This window comes from Chiloscyllium plagiosum, chromosome 2 (assembly GCF_004010195.1).
Source record: "Chiloscyllium plagiosum isolate BGI_BamShark_2017 chromosome 2, ASM401019v2, whole genome shotgun sequence".
In the NCBI taxonomy this organism is placed as follows: Eukaryota; Metazoa; Chordata; class Chondrichthyes; order Orectolobiformes; family Hemiscylliidae; genus Chiloscyllium; species Chiloscyllium plagiosum.
In genome coordinates, this window is record NC_057711.1 from 56,553,082 (window position 1) to 56,570,397 (window position 17,316).

General features: G+C 41.5%; 1 protein-coding gene across 1 annotated transcript in view; it reads right to left on the reverse strand.

Annotated features, from left to right (window-relative positions):
- Positions 1–5,312, reverse strand: part of LOC122559862 (solute carrier organic anion transporter family member 4C1-like) — a 174,666-nt gene extending 169,354 nt beyond the window's left edge. The window contains exon 1 of the mRNA XM_043709986.1: positions 4,610–5,312. Coding sequence (XP_043565921.1) covers positions 4,610–4,826 — 217 coding nt within the window. The 5' untranslated portion in view covers positions 4,827–5,312. The remainder of the gene's footprint in view (positions 1–4,609) is intronic.
- Between the last annotated feature and the right edge of the window lie 12,004 nt (positions 5,313–17,316).

Genomic DNA, 17,316 nt, shown 5'->3' on the forward strand with positions numbered 1-17,316 from the left:
AGCCTCATGTCCCTCAGCCTTTCCTCATAAGATCTTCCTTCCATACCAGGCAACATCCTGGTAAATTTCCTCTGCATTCTTTGCAATGCTTCCACATCCTTTCTATAATGCATCAACCAGAACTGGACGCAATACTCCAAGTGCAGCCGCACCAGAGTTTTGTACAGCTGCAACATGGCCTCATGGCTCCGAAACTCAATCCCTTGACCAATAAAAGCTAATACACCTTATGCCTTCTTAACAACCTGATCAATCTGGGTTGCAACTTTCAGAAACCTATGCACATGGACACTGAGGTCTTTCTGCTCATCCACACTATCAAGAATCTTACCATTAGCCCAGTATTCTGAATTCCTGGTACTCCTTTCAAAGTGAATCACCTCACACTTTTCCAAATTAAACTCCATTTCCTACTTCTCAGCCCAGTTCTGCAGCTTATCTAAGTCCCTCGGCAACCTGCATCACCTTTCTGCACTGTCCACCAACTTCAGTGTCATCCACAAATTTACTAACCCATCCTTCTATGCCCTCATTCAGATCATTTATAAAAATGACAAACAGCAATGGCCCCAAAATAGATCCTTCCAATACACCACTAGTAACTGAACTCTAGGATGAACATTTTCCATCAACCACCACTCTCTGTCTTCTTACAGCTAGCTGATTTCTGATCCAAATTGCTACATCACCCTCAATCCCATGCCTCTGTATTTTCCGAAATAGCCTACCATGGAGAATCTTATCAAACACTTTACTGAAATCCACATACACCACATCAACAGCTTTAACCTCAGCCACCTGTTTGGTCTCCTTCTCAAATAACTCAATAAGGTATGTGAGACATGACCTACCCTTCACAAAACCATGTTGACTACTCCAATCAAATTATTCCTTTCCAGGTGATTATAAATCACCTTATAATCTTATAATCTTTTCCAAAACTTTGCCCCCAACAGAAGTAAGGCTCACTGGTCTATAATTGCCAGGGTTGTCTCTGTTCCCCTTCTTGAACAAGGAGATACCATTTGCCATCCTCCAGACTTCTGGCACTATTCCTACAGACAATGATGACAAAAAGATCAAATCCAAAGGCACTGCAATCTCCTCCCTAGCTTCCCAGAGAATCCAAGGATAAATCCCATCTGGCCCAGAGGACTTATCCATTTTCACACTTTCCAGAACTGTTAACACCAACTCCTTATGAACCTCATCTATTCAGTCTAATAGCCAATAGCTCAGTATCCTTCTCAACAACATTGTCTTTTTCCTGTGTGAATATTGACGAAAAATATTCATTTCGCACCTGTCCTATCTCTTCAGACTCCACACACAACTTCCCAATACTATCCTTGACTGGTCCTAATCCTACCCTAGTCATTCGTTTACTCCTGACATACCTATAGAAAGCTTTAGGGTTTTCCTTGATCCTATCTGCCAAAGACTTCTTATGTCCCCTCCTGGCTCTTCTTAGCTCTCTCTTTAGTAACTTCCTGGCTAACTTATAACTCTCAAGCACCCGAACTGAGCCTTCATGTCTCAACTTTACACAAACCTCCTTCTTCCTCTTGTCAAGAGATTCAACTTCTTTAATAAACCATGATTCCCTCACTTGACCACTTCCTCCCTGCCTAACAGGTCCATACTTATCAAGGATACGCAGTAGCTGTTCCTTGAACAAGCTCTATGTTTCAATTGTACCCAGCCCCTACAGTTTCCTTTCCTAACTCTTGACTAATCGCATCATACTTGCCTTTCCCCCAGATATAACTTTTGCCAAGCTCTATATACCTATCCCTTTCCATTGCTAAAGTAAACATAACTGAATTGTGGTCACTATCACCAAAGTGCTCACTACCTCCAAATCTAACCCCTAGCCTGGTTCATTACCCAGTACCAAATCCAATATGGCCTTGCTTCTTGTTGGCCTGTCTACATGCTGCAACAGGAAATCCTCCTGCACACACTGGACAAAAACTGGAAGATATTTCAAACTTCCCAACAATACCAAAGAAAGGAAGGGAGAAATTAAGTATCATCACCTTCATTAGAGGTAGTATTAGACACAGTAGTGTGGCTAAAGGTAGATAGGTCCCCTGGCCCTGATGGTCTACATCCTTGGATCCTAAAAGAGGTAGCTGAAGAGATAGTGGATAGATTGGTTGTAATTTTCCAAGCGTACTTGCACTTTGGAAAAGTATCAGAAGATTGGAAAACTGTCATTTTGACACCTCTATTCAAAAAGGAAGAGGAGCAAAAAGTAGGTAACTGAGGCCAACTAGCCTGACATTTATTGTTAGAAAAGTATTGGAATCAATATTAAGGAAGTAATCACAGAACATTTTGGAAATCATAATCTAATTAAGCAGAGTTAGCATGGCTTCGTGAAAGGGAAATCATGTCTGATAAAAGTGGGTCCATTACAGGCAGAGACATGAGAATTTATTATAAGCTATGGAAATGGCAGAAGTATAATATAGCTATTTTCTGTCAGTCTTCATGGAGGAAGACAAAGGAAATTTCCCAAACATAACACAACTCCAAGGAATTGCTGAGAATGAGGAACTAAAAAAAAATTATCGTGAGAAAAAGAAATTTTGAGAAATTAATGACCTACAAGTTGAAAAATTTATCGGACTCAATGTTCTGCATCCCAGAATGTCGGAAGTAGTGGCTATGATAGTGGATCCATTCGTGGTAATTTCCAAAATTCGAGAGGCTGTGGAATGATACCTCCAATTCAGAAGGCTACCATGCAACCCCACTACTTAATCGAGAGAAGGAAGAAATCAGAACTATAGGTCTACTAGATTTATGGCAGTAATAGCAAAAATACTATTATATCTATGATATTAATTACAATCGATTGTAAAGGATGTAATAACCAAACAATTAGAAAATAATGATTGAATTGTGCAGATGCAATATGGATCTATGAACAGGAAATCAGGTTCAATGAACCAGTTAAGAGTTTTTTGACGATGCAGAGTAGTTAAGGGGAAACTAGAAGACATAGTGTATTTGTACTTTCAGAAGGCTTTCAATAAAATCCCACACTGGAGGTTAAAAAACCAAACTACAGCATATGCGATGGGGAGGTAACATATCAGCATGGTTTGAGGATTGGTTAATAAGAGGAATAAACAGGTCATTTTCAGATGCAAAGAGATTTCAGCGGGAGATTTTGACAGGCTGAGTGAGTGGGTAAGGACATACCAAATAAAATGTAATATGGATATATGTGATATATATATCATCTTCAGTAGGATGATGGGATGTGGAGAGTATTTTTAAGTGGTGAGAGATTGGGAAGTATTGATGTCCGAAAAGACCTGGATGCCTTGTTCAAAAGTCACTGAATGCTAACACATGTAGAAGCAATTCAGAAAGTAATCAGTATGATGATCTTTATTGCAAGACCATTGGAGTACAGGAGTAAAGATTACTTTCTACAATTATATAGAAGCTTCATGAGGCTCGACCGGACCATTCTGTGCAGTTTTGGTTGCCTTACCTGTGAAAGGATATAAGTAGATGACTAATTCCTGTGATGGTATGTCTGTCCCATGAGGAGATATTGAGAAGATTGTGCTTATAACTCTCAAGTACAGTAGAAAGAATGATTCACCTGGTCAGGGGTCTAGAACTAAAGGATACACACAGAATAAGAGAAAAATTAAATAGGTCTGAGTTGACATCTTTGTTTAACTCAGAGGATAGTGAATCTGTAGAATTGTCTACCCAGAGGGTTGTCGAAACTCTAACAAATGTGGAAGCCAACCATACCCCCAAACACAAGCACTCACACATTCAGACCAGCAGTATTGCAAAAAAAAGTGTATAATACACAGTTGCTGTTGTATATATTTGTGTGCTACTTATAGAAAATCCTGCAGACTTCAGGGAGGGTTCAGAAGCAGGCTGGTTGGAGGTGGTGTTGTGGCTTTGACAGTCACTAGTAAAGCATAGCCATTTGATCTCTTTGACAGTATGTCTTATTTCAACAGGCTGAATATCTGCCCGGTTGATTTACCTTCCACAACAACAGGTATGCAACTATGTTAACATTCCCTTCAGAGATTAATTTGCAACAGTAAGCGCCAGAGGGAAGAATGGACATCTTCTTAAAACAATATCCTAGTCTCCTGGTTTCAAATTTAAAATATGTCCATTCATCTGAAGAAAAAGCAGTAATACACAGATTATTATCTAAATGTAAAACCAATTTTACACCTAAATTTATTTGACCCATTGGTTCCTAGTTAATTCATGCTAAATAAAAGAAAATTCAGGTTAAATATTTTCAGTCGGTTAAGTAGAAAACGAAGAAGAAAACTAAATTTCAATACATTCTGCTTAATTATGTAACATCATTCATCACAGCTGTAGAAACATGAACAATCCACAATCCCCTGTCAGCCTAAAGGGAGTTGTATGATAGCATGTCCTGACTGTATGACTCTATGACCCTATTCTCACATATCATAAGCACTGGTTTAAGACTTTAAGAAGTAAAACGTTTATCTATTTGTTTTCTTTTCAATGACAGACCAGATTCAGCAAAAATCAAATAAAAGATAAAACAAGAAAGAAAATTATTTTTAAAAATTACCTTGAATGATACCTAGCAGACTGTAAAAGACCAAGTATCCTTTTGGATTGTTGCAGCACTGAATCCAGCTTGGTGTAAATCTTCCCCAGCCACACGGCCCTTCTTCAAATTCTTGCTTAGGCACTTCTATTTGTGCAATGTTTTCTTGTTTTGAGTTTTGTTCTACATTGAGGTTGTCATCGGTGATGAATGCAGGATTATCCATTCCTTTGTCCATTTTGTTAATCGACTATGTCAAATCAATAGTGTCAAGCAGCTTAAAAAAGCAGTTTGAGGACAGTGAACTGTATAACCTAAAGTCCTTTCTTATAAATAATTCTTTTATATAATGTTTCCTATTCTGGACGTTACTTAGTTTCAGCACACTAAATTCCAGATCTGCCAGCTGACTGCAAAATCCAGATTAGTTTTTTCTGACAAAGCAGTAGGTGTGTTGGCAATCTATGCAGTTGTAAATTCAGTTCATCTCTGCCCAGAAGCAATGTGTAGTACTGTATTTCCATCAACTAGAGGCGGAACAGGAGTTCTAGTTAACCCAATCAGCGTGCGTATAACCGCAGTTATCTGATTAATATACATACCAGTTAACATACATTTTGCGAAATATCCCATCTACAGGAGATATGTTTTTCAATCAATCATTCATTGTAGTTCCGTTTTAATACAAATGAAATCTGATATTCAGAGCAAATATTCAGTCAACTTGAGATCAAATTCGAGCATTTCTGAACTTCAGCTTCTAGAAAAGCAGAAAGTCCACTATGGTTAACTTCCTTGAAACGCTGCCACTTGCTTAACCCATTCAGCACCGAAACATATTCCTCCCATTCAGGTTTCACTGGTGCTGTGGGAAACAAAATGTGGTAGGAAAGCGACGTGGGAAAGAAACAACAGGTGCAGGAAGGCGGCCAGGACAAAATAACGAAATAAATATAAACACATACATACGCATTAGTCAGTTTGAAGGCGTTAATTACCCTCTAGACTGCATGTTATATAAAAGGAAGAAATGTATTTCACTGAGTTATCAAATATGTGAATAAGGCACCAATTACATCTCACCATTTAGTGAGATGTCACAAAAAAAGGGGAACAAGGAGAAAGTGCACTAATAATTGAAATAATAAAATAAAACCAAGGTATCGAGGTATTGAAGAAACCAAAATGAAGCCGCAAACTGAGGAATAGGGGTCGGGGAGCAGAAGTGGCTAAGCGGGGGGCCTGGCAAGGGGGCACAGGTCAGGGGGCGCAGGTCAAGGGGCACACGCCAGGCTGTGCGGGACGGGTGCCTGGAGAGAACCGGAGGGAGCTGAGTGACAGAGGCTGTGATCCAGTCCTGGGAGTGGGGCAGCTCCCGCACCGAGCAAGGGTGCTCATTCCGTACTGCTTGCTCCACCGCCCTTTGACAATTGCACTGTATGGGGCGGGGGTTGGAAACAAATGACCTAATAATCTGATCACGAATCTCATTTCTTCAGGTTGCCTTCTTCTTCCCGCAGAGGAAGGTCAGGCAGCAACCACACAGAGTTCAGAAAGAGACAGAGAGATGTAGGTTAAGCCAAAGTTTGGTTAGCTGTTGCCGAGTATCAATATCGACTCAACAAGTTGCAAACTGACCTAAGTTACACCTTTTATAACTGAACCTCTTTTTTTAAGGTAACACTGAAGTGGTTGTACATGTTACAATTGCAGTTTCAAAAATAATCCCGGAACGAACAGAAGAATGTTACCTCTATCACGATGTAAAGGTAAGGATTGAGAGTGTAGACGCTTCGAAGCCGAGATTGGTGCCTTTGCTCAATCGCCTCAGCGTCCTCCTAAGTTGGCCCCAATGAGCTAAGAGTAGTTTCTTGGAGTATCTAAATAACTTTCTCTCTCTGTGAATATTTCCTCCACGAGGACCAATTCCAAACACTTCCAAACCAGTTCACAACCATAATTTTCCAAAGCCTTTATTTCCACCAACAATGTCAATGATAACAATAATTGCTGATGCCAGGACACAGTGTGAATTCACAAAATGGTGACAAATGAAAAAGCAGTAGACCATTCCGTCTCAGCCAGCACTGAAGTATACTAGTAGCTTGAGACAAAAGGACAGCTAACACAGCTTAATTTGTGAAAGGGACAAAAATAGTTTAGACTTATTTTTTTTAAATGACTCATACCTTAATTCATATCTAGGAGATATGAAAGACAGAAGTAACAGGAAAAAGAAACAAAAAAGTATAAAATGTAAAAATCAAAATTAATATAAATCTGAGAAAATCAAAATAATTACATTGTACAGTTAACAAATGCATTCATTATTCCACTGTGTGGCACATCCTTTCTGTAATAGATTTCCACTCTACTATCATTTTCAGTTTTTCAAGAAAATTAGCAAAAGGAAATATTAGAGAATCATTGATTGTTTACCCAATTTAATAATTTACCCTTGTCTATACTGCAGTTTTTTGTTTTCATTTTTCCTTCTGGTAGAGTAATTAATAAGTGTGATCTGACAATTTTTCATGAGAGTTAGGAAAATACTTTTGAGATTCTAGATAGGGAAAGGGATTGATGTCATGACTTGAGATAATCACATATGCATTGTGCAATGGATCAGCTTAAGGAGAAAATATCCATTCCTCATTTTAAGCTTTATGTTTCCAACTGTTGCCACAAAGCTTGTTCCATGGATTTTTGTTTTATTGGAAGGTGTCCAATTTACATGCTGATGATTAATTCCATCATTGCAACTATCTGCTTAGTTAGCATCCAAAGACTAAGAGCATATCAAACATAATTACATTAATCTGGATCAAGATGTGAACTTGAACCTTTTCAATGGTAGTGCAAAGTCAACTATTTCATTGAAGTATGCTATAACGATAATTTAGGTTTACATAGAACCAATAGCATCCCAAAGCACTTCACAGAATAATTAAATAACAAATGAATAACACCAGTCCACATGGAGTTGAGGTCAGGTGACCAAAAGCATGGTCAAAGTCATGAGTATTAAAGAACCTAGTGTTGTATGATTTTTAAAGCTAAAAACAGAGTAGAGAAGAAGAGAAATGTTGGGAGAGAATTCCACAGCAGCTTCAGACATCTGCAAGTGTGGCCATCAGTTGTGAGGTGACTGAAATCTTAACTGATCATTAGAAAAGCACAGGCGCCATGGCTAGTTATGGGACTGCAGGAGACTAATAGAGACAGGGAGGTACACCCGAGTGAAACCATAAAGTGACCTGGAAACAAAGATGCAAATTTTGAAATCAAGTTGTTGCTTAATTGTGATCCATTGCAGATCAGCAAACACAGGAATGGGAGTGAAGTGAATTGGACTTGAATCATGCTAACTTATAGACATAGAACTTTAGAAGAAATGATCTCAAGTATACAAACTGTTGCATATAGGAGATGAACCAGGAGTGCACAAAGTCTAAAGGCATGGATGAGCAATTCAGCAACAAATGAGCCAAGATAAGGTCACATGTTATACAGTGGAAATAGGTGTTTTTTTGTCACACTGCCAATATATGTCTGGAAGCTTATTTCAAGATCAAGTATGACACCATGATTGACTGATGTCAGATGAAGGGAGAAGGATGAAGCCAGTAATTAAAGAACGGAGTTTTAATGTACATGATACGTAATTTTATGAAGCAAAGTGAGTTTTCTGAAGGGATTGTTCACCCTGCTGCAGTCTACTTCTCTATCATAATCAATACTTCATCTCCCTCTTATGTAATTTACAAATGTGTAACATATGACTCTATTTGCCCTTTTATTTCCTCCCTTCCCAATGTCCCAAGGCTTCAAATGCTGTTTCAATGTGAAGCAGCCTTTTAGTTTTTTTTGTAAGTATATTTATTAGCAAATTTTTTTTAACTTTACAAACATATAAAATTATTGAAAAAAAAACAATCAATAACAAATATCAGTGTAATAAAAAGAAAGAAAACACAAATTACAATACAACTACTATCTACTAACTACTAACCTACCCTCTAATACAAAGCAAACCCTAACACTGTACAAAGCAACACCAAAAAAAGAAATAAAAGCAAAAAAATACAAAAAACCCCACAAAATACAGAACAGCTATGCTCGGTTCAAAGTTCCCAAACAAAGGAACGGGAGCATTGTATATATACCCATATTAACTTGGGAGACCCCCTCCAGGCCCAAGGGCTTGACAAATAACCATCCTGGTTAAACAAACACCCTAGTTAAGATAACTGAGAAATCTATATCCAAATAACTCAAGTAGGGCTGCCATGTCTTATAAAAATTGTTTGTTGTGTGGTGTACCATGTTTGTAAAAAAGTCCAAGGGAATGTGCTCCATAATCAATTTCTGCCACCCAGCAAGTCTAGCGGGTTCTCAGACACCCAGTTCACCAGAATATTCTTCCGTGCACAGTATGCAAGAATATTAAATAGTTTCTCCCCATGCCAGTCTAAAGATGGTAAATTCGGTAGACCTAAGAGGAGAGATATTGGGTCTACTTTGACTTCAGCCCTCAATACCCTCCCCACCTCTCCCGCCACAGCGCTCCAATAAACACGGAGCCTGTGGCATTTCCAGAAGCAATGGGTAAGAGTACCTACACTTATTTTACATTTGGGGCACACTGAAGATGCCCCTTTTTTGAACTTCACCAGACTGTCTGGTGCCAGATGAGCCCTGTCCAGAACTTTTAATTTAGTAGCACATGTCCTATTACAGATTGAGATCTTTCGAGTATTCTCCCATATGTTCTCCCATGTTTCAGAAGAGACCTCCACTCCCAGCTCTTGCTCCCAGACCTCACATAACTGGTTAATATCCTGCTAGGCCCTGCCACCCAGCAGGTGATAGAGGGCACTAACCAAAAGGGTGCTTGTGGATCATAGCAACAACCTCTCTGTATCGGGCTTATAGGGCTTAGTGAGAAGCATAGTCTTCTTCTGGATGAAATCCCTAACCTTTAAAAAACGGAAAAGATTTCTGCTTATCAACCCATATTTGCAGCTCAGTTGCTCAAAAGACATTATAACCTCCCCCTCAAACAAGTCTCCCAAACTAGAAACTCCTCTTGCTGCCCATAGTTTGAACCCTGAGTCCACCATCCCTGGTCAGAACCTTGGCATGCCAACTATAGGTGTAAGTGGCGAAGTCTTGGATAAACAGCCCTCACTCTGATGCATCGCCCTCCATGCCTTGACTGTACTAATGACAGTGGGGTTCCGGCAGTGGTCCATAAATGTCCTCATCTTATCCATGAACAACAGGTTAATAAGAGGGCACTTTGCCTGGGAGGCCTCGATCTCCAGCCATATTGAGTTTGGATCGTTACCTACCCAATCGCGACAAAGGACAGCAGGGAACTCAATTGATATCTCCTGATGTTTGGGAAATCAACTCCTCCCCCTCCTTGAGGCAACTGCAATTTAGTAAGTTTGATGAAGGGCCGCCCACGATGCCAGACAAAGGAACCAAACCACCCCATAAGCTTCTGCAGCATTGACCTGGGAAACATTATAGGGAGTATACGCGTGGGATAAAGCAAACGAGGAAGAACCTTCAGCTTAATGAGAGATATTTGGCCCAGCCATGAAATTGGAAGAGCCTCCCATCTCTGGAGATCTCGCCTAATATTGTCGAGCAAGTGAGCAAAGTTAGTCCGAAATAACAGATCAAACTTGGGGGTAATAAAAATGCCTAGGTATCAGAACCCTGCCCGTGACCACTTAAAAGGGAACTTAGGGCCACCTTCAACTTCTGGCACATCCTTAAGGTTCCCCAAAGGCATAGCCTCCAATTTTGCAAAGTTATATCCTGAAATAGCCCCAAATGCATTGATACATTGTATCAAATGGGGTACAGAGGTGATCGGGTTCGATAAAAACAGAAGGCCATCATCCACGTCCAGTGTAATCTTGTGTGCCCTCGATCCCACTTCCGGAGCGGTTACGTGGACGTTCTGACGAATGGCCACTGCCAGCAGCTCTATCACCAATGTAAACAACAACGGTGAGAGGGGGCAGCTTTGCCGACTACCCCTACCAGTCGTAAAATTCCCAGACTTCACCCCGTTGGTGATGACCGCGGCCAGAGGGTGGCAATATAAAACCTCCACCCACCTCACACAGACTCCACCCAACCCAAACTGTTCTAAGACGTAAAAAAGATATGGCCATTCCACCCGGTCAAATGCCTTCTCTGCATCTAAGGAAATAATCAACCCCTGAATCGATCGTTGCTGACAAACTTGAACCACATTCAGCAACCTTCTAATATTATTAGAGGACCTAGGGCCCCTTATAGAGCCTGTCTGGTCCTCTTTAATAATATGGGGCAACAACCTTTCCAATCTCAGCGCCAGGATCTTGGACCAAATCTTGAAGTTTGAATTTAATAGAGATGGGCCTGTATGAGGCACAATCCTCAGGAACCTTCCCCTTCTTAAGAATTAAGGAAATATTAGCTTCTCTCAAAGATGGTGGTAGACGTTCATGCATATAGGACTGATTGTACATCTCCAACATCGGCCCTGACAGAATCCCTATAAACACCTTATAAAACTCACCTGGGAGACCATCAGGGCCAGGTGCTTTCCCACTCTGAAGTTGCCTAGCTGCCTCCTGTATTTCCTGAACAGTCAAGGGGACATTAAGGAGAGAGGCCTGTTCCAAGGTTAACCCTGGGAGGTCCAGGTTTTTAAAAAAGGTCTCCATTTTAGCCCTCCTGTTTTTGCAACCTTTAGAGCGATACAATTCAGAGTAAAAGCTCTGAAAAGTCTCATTAATCTTTTTAGCATTGTATGTAAGGACCCCGGCGCTGTCTCTGATTGCAATAATAGATTGGGGAGCACGCTTTTTCCTAGTCAGGTACGCTAAATACTTCCCTGGCCTATCCCCATATTCAAATAGCCTCTGCCTAGCAAAAGCAAGTTCTTTCTTTGTGTTTTGTGTCAGCATTGAATTCAAGGCAGCGCGAAGGGCCGTGATCCGCTGTAGCTTAGTCACCGAAGGCCGTGCAAAATGTGCTGCCTCTGTGACTTTCAAACGTGTCTCAAGTAGACACTACTGTTCCTCCTACTGTCATTTCCAGCTAGTCAAATAGGAAATAGCTAATCCCGTAGCAAAGGCCTTAGCAGTCTCCCATAGCATGGATGGACTACTAGCCATGCCTGAGTTGATACTCAAGAATTCCTGAAACTCCTTCAAAAAGTATTCCACAAATTTGGAATCCTTAAGGAGAAAAGGGTCCAAACGCCAGTGCTGCAAACCTAGTCCTTCACTCTTGGCCTTAACCTCCAAATATACTGCCGCATGATCAGAGATAGCTATATTCCCAATTTTAGCAGGTGAAAGATGAGCAGGGACGGTTTGTGATACTTAAAGCCCTGATACATGGGGAAGAATATGGAATTTTAAATGTCTACTGTCCTCTGGTGCATCCCCTCAAATTTTTGATTAGTGCTTTCTCTAAGTTGAGTGCTTTTGGAATACAGCACATTATTATAGGGGGGGGATTTTAATTGTCTTTTGGATCCGACAGTGGACAGGATGCCTTGTGGGCCCCAACTATTTCTTCACAATCAAATCCAGAAGGGCCGATGGAGCCAGAAAGAGGTCAATCCTCTTGTGACATTTATGTGGGTTTGAAAAAAAGGTGAAGTCCCTGCTGGTAGGGTGAAGACATCTCCACCAGCCCCACCTCCTCACATAAGTCAACCACCTGCTTGGCCTGTGAAGAAATAGTTGGGGCCCACAAGGCATCCTGTCCACTGTCGGATCCAAAAGACAATTAAAATCCCCCCCCTATAATAATGTGCTGTATTCCAAAAGCACTCAACTTAGAGAAAGCACTAATCAAAAATTTGAGGGGATGCACCAGAGGACAGTAGACATTTAAAATTCCATATTCTTCCCCATGTATCAGGGCTTTAAGTATCACAAACTGTCCCTGCTCATCTTTCACCTGCTCTAATAATGTGAACGGAAGATTTTCCTGGATAAGTACTGCCACTCCCCTACTTTTAGTAGTAAAGGATGAAAAGAATACACGGTCATAACTGTAAACAACTATCACACCAAAAAATTACAAAGAAAGCCAACTATAGAACTATAGGGGGCACTCACTCTACCCATCCCCTCCTTCACAGCTCCTTCAAACCTGGACTGTGCCCCAGCCTTATGCCAGAAAGCAAAGCAAGGAGATGATCCTTAAATCAACAGAAAAAAAGACAAAGCCAGGATGAGCACTCAACACATCCCTGTCTTCATGTCACCCCTACTTGTGACTAAAAGCGAAGCAGAACAAACAAAAAACAAAGGGAGAGAAACAACAAAGAATATCCACAAAAGTTCCTATCAGAAAATCCAGTTATTAAAAAAAAGGAACAACTTATTCCAAAGTCTTTTCCCCCCTTTCCAAAAAAGAAATTATTAGGGAAAAAGAAAGGAATAAAAAAAGGAAGGGAAAACATGGAGAAAAATAGAAAAGAGAACAAACATTAACCATAATCTTCAGGCTAATCTGTCTATTTTAAAGTGTCCACAAAGTTTTTAGCCTTATCCGCCAAGTCAAATGTATAACTGAGTCCTCATGGCTGAAACGAAGTACTGCGGGGTATCTCATGGAGTACTGGATGCCCAGGTTCCTCAGCCTCTTTTAACTTCATTGAAGGACTTCCTCTTTCGAATTACAGCTGCAGAGAAATCCTGGAAAACACTATTTTTGACCCCTTGTACAGTAGTGCCTGCGGATCTTTTCTCAGGGATCTGGAAGCTTCTATGACTTTTTGCTTGTCCTTATATGAATGGAAGTGCACTAGGACTGAGCGGGGGTGTTGCACTGGGCCTGATCTGTGCACTGTAACCCGATACCTCCTTTCAATCTGCAGCCTGCTGGACTCGATGTGAAGGCCCCAAAACATCTGCAGCCAGCTTTCAAAGAAGCTGACTGGCTGCTCACCTTCAGGGAGCCCGACAATTCGGAGATTTATCCTCTGACCTCGATTTTCTAGGTCGTCGATATGGTTTCTCAAGGCCCACACCTCTCGCTCCAGCACCTGGATCCGACTGGATGAGGACTCCATTGCAGCTTCCGAGGCCTTTGTTCAACCCTCCACCACCTCCAGCCACTCCCCGAGGTCCTGGATCTCCTGCTCATGCTTCTGCAGCATGGATGCGATAGCTTGGACCTGGGCACGAATCTCCCCACGGATTTCCTCAATTGCAGCCGCAACTTTCAAGGTAAGTTTCTCCATCGCCGCAGCCAATTCCTGTGAGTCTGTCAGGACCCCGGGGAGTCCAGGAGAGGTTGCTGCTGTCTCTGGTGTGGTAGGTGCTGCAGGGGAGTGTCCTCTCTGCTGCTGTTTGCTCGCTCTTTTTCCCTTTGGCATCCTTCCCACTCCCAAATATTAACAAATATGTGTTCTGTAAGGTTTTAAACTAATAATTCCACCACATAAGTTGACCAGGGATGGCAAAAAACACCAGTTTGCCTTGGCTGTTAGGCAGAGCTGCCCACAGCAGTTCTACTGAATCACCGCTATCTTGCCGAGTCCAGCCTTTTATTTTTACTTCTTTCCAATGAATGTAGTGTATTCGCTGCTTACATTGCTGACAACAAATAAAACAAAAAACAAACTGCCCAAATTACTTAAGTGTCTTTCATGATGTGTTGTTTCACAGGCATAAATGTAGACTCCTTGGCTATTTATCTAAAACATTGATCACTTTTACCCAGTTCAGCCAGGCAAAGGCAGCAACCCATCTAACTAAGCTTTCTACTTTTTGGGCTTCCAGAAGTTGGTGTATCAGATTAAGCAGGTAGCTTTCATCCTATCTCAGCTGTATCTCAGAACCATCTCTCAGAAAACCTCGTTCAAAAATCAATTTCAATTCTGGTTCTGCCAGATAAACCAGTCAACTCTTCCTGAGACCTCCATCACCATTCAATAGCTGCCATCTATTTGAGCACAGAATCTCCTCCAGATTTGCCAGAACCAACTCCCAGGTGCTGACCTTGTCAATAACAAACGTCTGCTCGGAAATAGTGAGGACTGCAGATGCTGGTGAGTCAGAGTTGATAAAGTGTGGCACTGGTAAAAGCACAGCAGGTCAGGCAGCATCTGAGGAGCAAGAGTCGACGCTTTGGGCATAACCGTTCTTCAAAACTGTGGGCGGCACAGTGGCACAGTGGTTAGCACTGCTGCCTCATAGTGCCAGAGACCTGGGTTCAATTCCCGCCTCAGGCGACTGACTGTGTGAAGTTTGCACATTCTCCCCATGTCTGCGTGGGTTTCCTCCGGGTGCTCTGGTTTCCTCCCACAGTCCAAAGATGTGCAGGTCAGGTGAATTGGCCATGCTAAATTGCCCGTAGTGTTAGGTTAGGGGTATGGGTGGGTTGCACTTCGGCGGGTCGGTGTGGACTTGTTGGGCTGAAGGGCCTGTTTCCACACTGTAAGTAATCTAATCTAAAAAAAAACCTTAAGCTATCTTGGGAATGTGACTTGAAAGAAGTTCTGGGATTTACATATTAATGAATCAAAACCTGCAACCCATTCTAAAAGGTGAGAGTTGGACTTAACCGTCTGTTTCTGTGCTGTACATTTCTATGAATCTATGTTACATCAGTTGTTTGACACAATGATGTTTTGCTATACATTCTGTGTTCTATGATCCTGCTCCACTAGCAGCGCTCCGAAAGCTTGTACTTTCAAATAAACCTATTGGACTATAACCTGATGTTGTGTGATTTTTAAACTTTGTCCACCCTAGTCCAACACTGGTACCTCTCCACATCATTTTTTTAATCAAGGCTCAGCCAACAACAAGCCTCCAGGCCCAGACTGACAATAAACAAATCTTGTTTGTCTGACCCTTTGTTTTTAACTCAAGTTGTCCCAAGTCCACCAGTCATTTTAAGATCTTAATTCAAAATTCATAAAAGAATAAAAAAAAAACAATGAAAAATCTGTGTGAACTCTAACACCATTACCATTCCCGTTACCTTTTGGTCAATGACATATTTTGTATTTTATCTCTTTCATAAAACCAACATTTCCATCTCTCTTCAATTCTGATCTAGTGCAATTTTGCACTCAAAATGTTAACTCTGTATCTCTCACCACAGAGGCTGCCAGACCCACTTGAGAATTTGCATGATTTTCTGTTTTTGTCCAGAGCTTACGTTATTGTAGGCATAGCCAGTGGTGAAATAATTAAAATCATGAATTCTAGAGGGGCCCGTGTGGAGGAGCATTGATAGCCTAAAGATATGGGAGGGCTCTTACGGTGCAGTGGTTGTATCCCAACCTCAGAGCCAGGAGACTTTGGTTCAAGTCTAACCTGTTCAGAGGTGTATAATAACATCTCTAAACAGGTTGATTAGGAAAATATATAGCAAACCCACCGGGCCCTTGTGGCACAGAGGTAATATCCCTACCCCTGGGCTGTGAAGGCCTGGGTTGAGAGGTGTGCACAGGATGATTAGGAAGAATATAAAGCATATCCATACTATCAGTCCCTCTTCTGCAGTTATGTTCGTACCAAGGTGTAACTGGAGGGGAAGAATACGGTGTGCTTTATTCCCCATTTTGACATCCCCCTTCCCACTATCCCGACTCCTCCTTCACTTTTTGACAGTTTGTATTGCCCATAACGGGTTTACATGTAAATATCTAATTGGCTACATGGGCGATTACTGGTGACGGTAAGTAGTTGAAAACAAAGTCAAGGTGATTTAGGGGTAAGAAAGCTATTTGATTGTGGTGTATAAAAGTCATGTGATTTGGTGGTGGGGGGAAAGCTGTTGAGTTGTATGTGATAACACTCCCTGATATAAAAGAAAAGAAAAAAGCAGAATCTACAGGGGTGATTTGCTGTGATGGTGATGGTTAATGGTTAAAACATAGTCACAGTGATTGGTAGTGAGAAAGCTATTTAGTTGTGTGTGGTAGCACTTCTTGATATAAAAACAAAGCAGTTAAAGAGAGTTTAAGGGTTTCCGCGGATTATATCTCCAACAGATCAAATGGACTGGTTGGAGAGATAATTAGAAGCAATGAGGATTTTGCAACAGCAACAGTATGTGATGGATGGCAGTATAGGAAGGGGTGAAAGTCTCAGATACAGTCACATAGATGGGTTAACTCCAGGAAAGGTAAGAGAGGTAGACACCTAGTGCAGGAGTCTTTTGTGGATATACCCATTTCAAACAAGTATGCTGTTTTGGAAAATGTAGGGAGTGATGGATTCTCGGGGGAACGTAGCATGAACAGCCAAGTTCCTGGTATTGAGACTGGCTCTAATGCAACGAGGGGTACGTCGGCATCCAAGAGATCAATTGTGTTAGGGGATTCTGTAGTCCGAGGTACGGACAGACATTTCTGTGGCCAGCAGAGAAAAAGCAGAATGGTGTGTTGCTTCCCTGGTGCCAGGATCAAGGATGTCTCAGAGGGTGCAGAATGTTCTCACAGGGAAGAGGGGCCAGCAAGAGGTCATTGTCCACATGGGAACCAATGACATAGGAAGGGAAAAGGATGAGATTCTGAAGGGAGGTTAGAGAGAGTTAGGCAGAAATTTAAAAAGGAGGTCCTCGAGAGTAGTAATATCTGGATTACTCCTGGTGCTACGAGCTAGTGAGGGCAGGAATAGGAGGATAGAACAGATGAATGCATGGCTGAGGATCTGGTGTACGGGAGAAGGATTCACATTTTT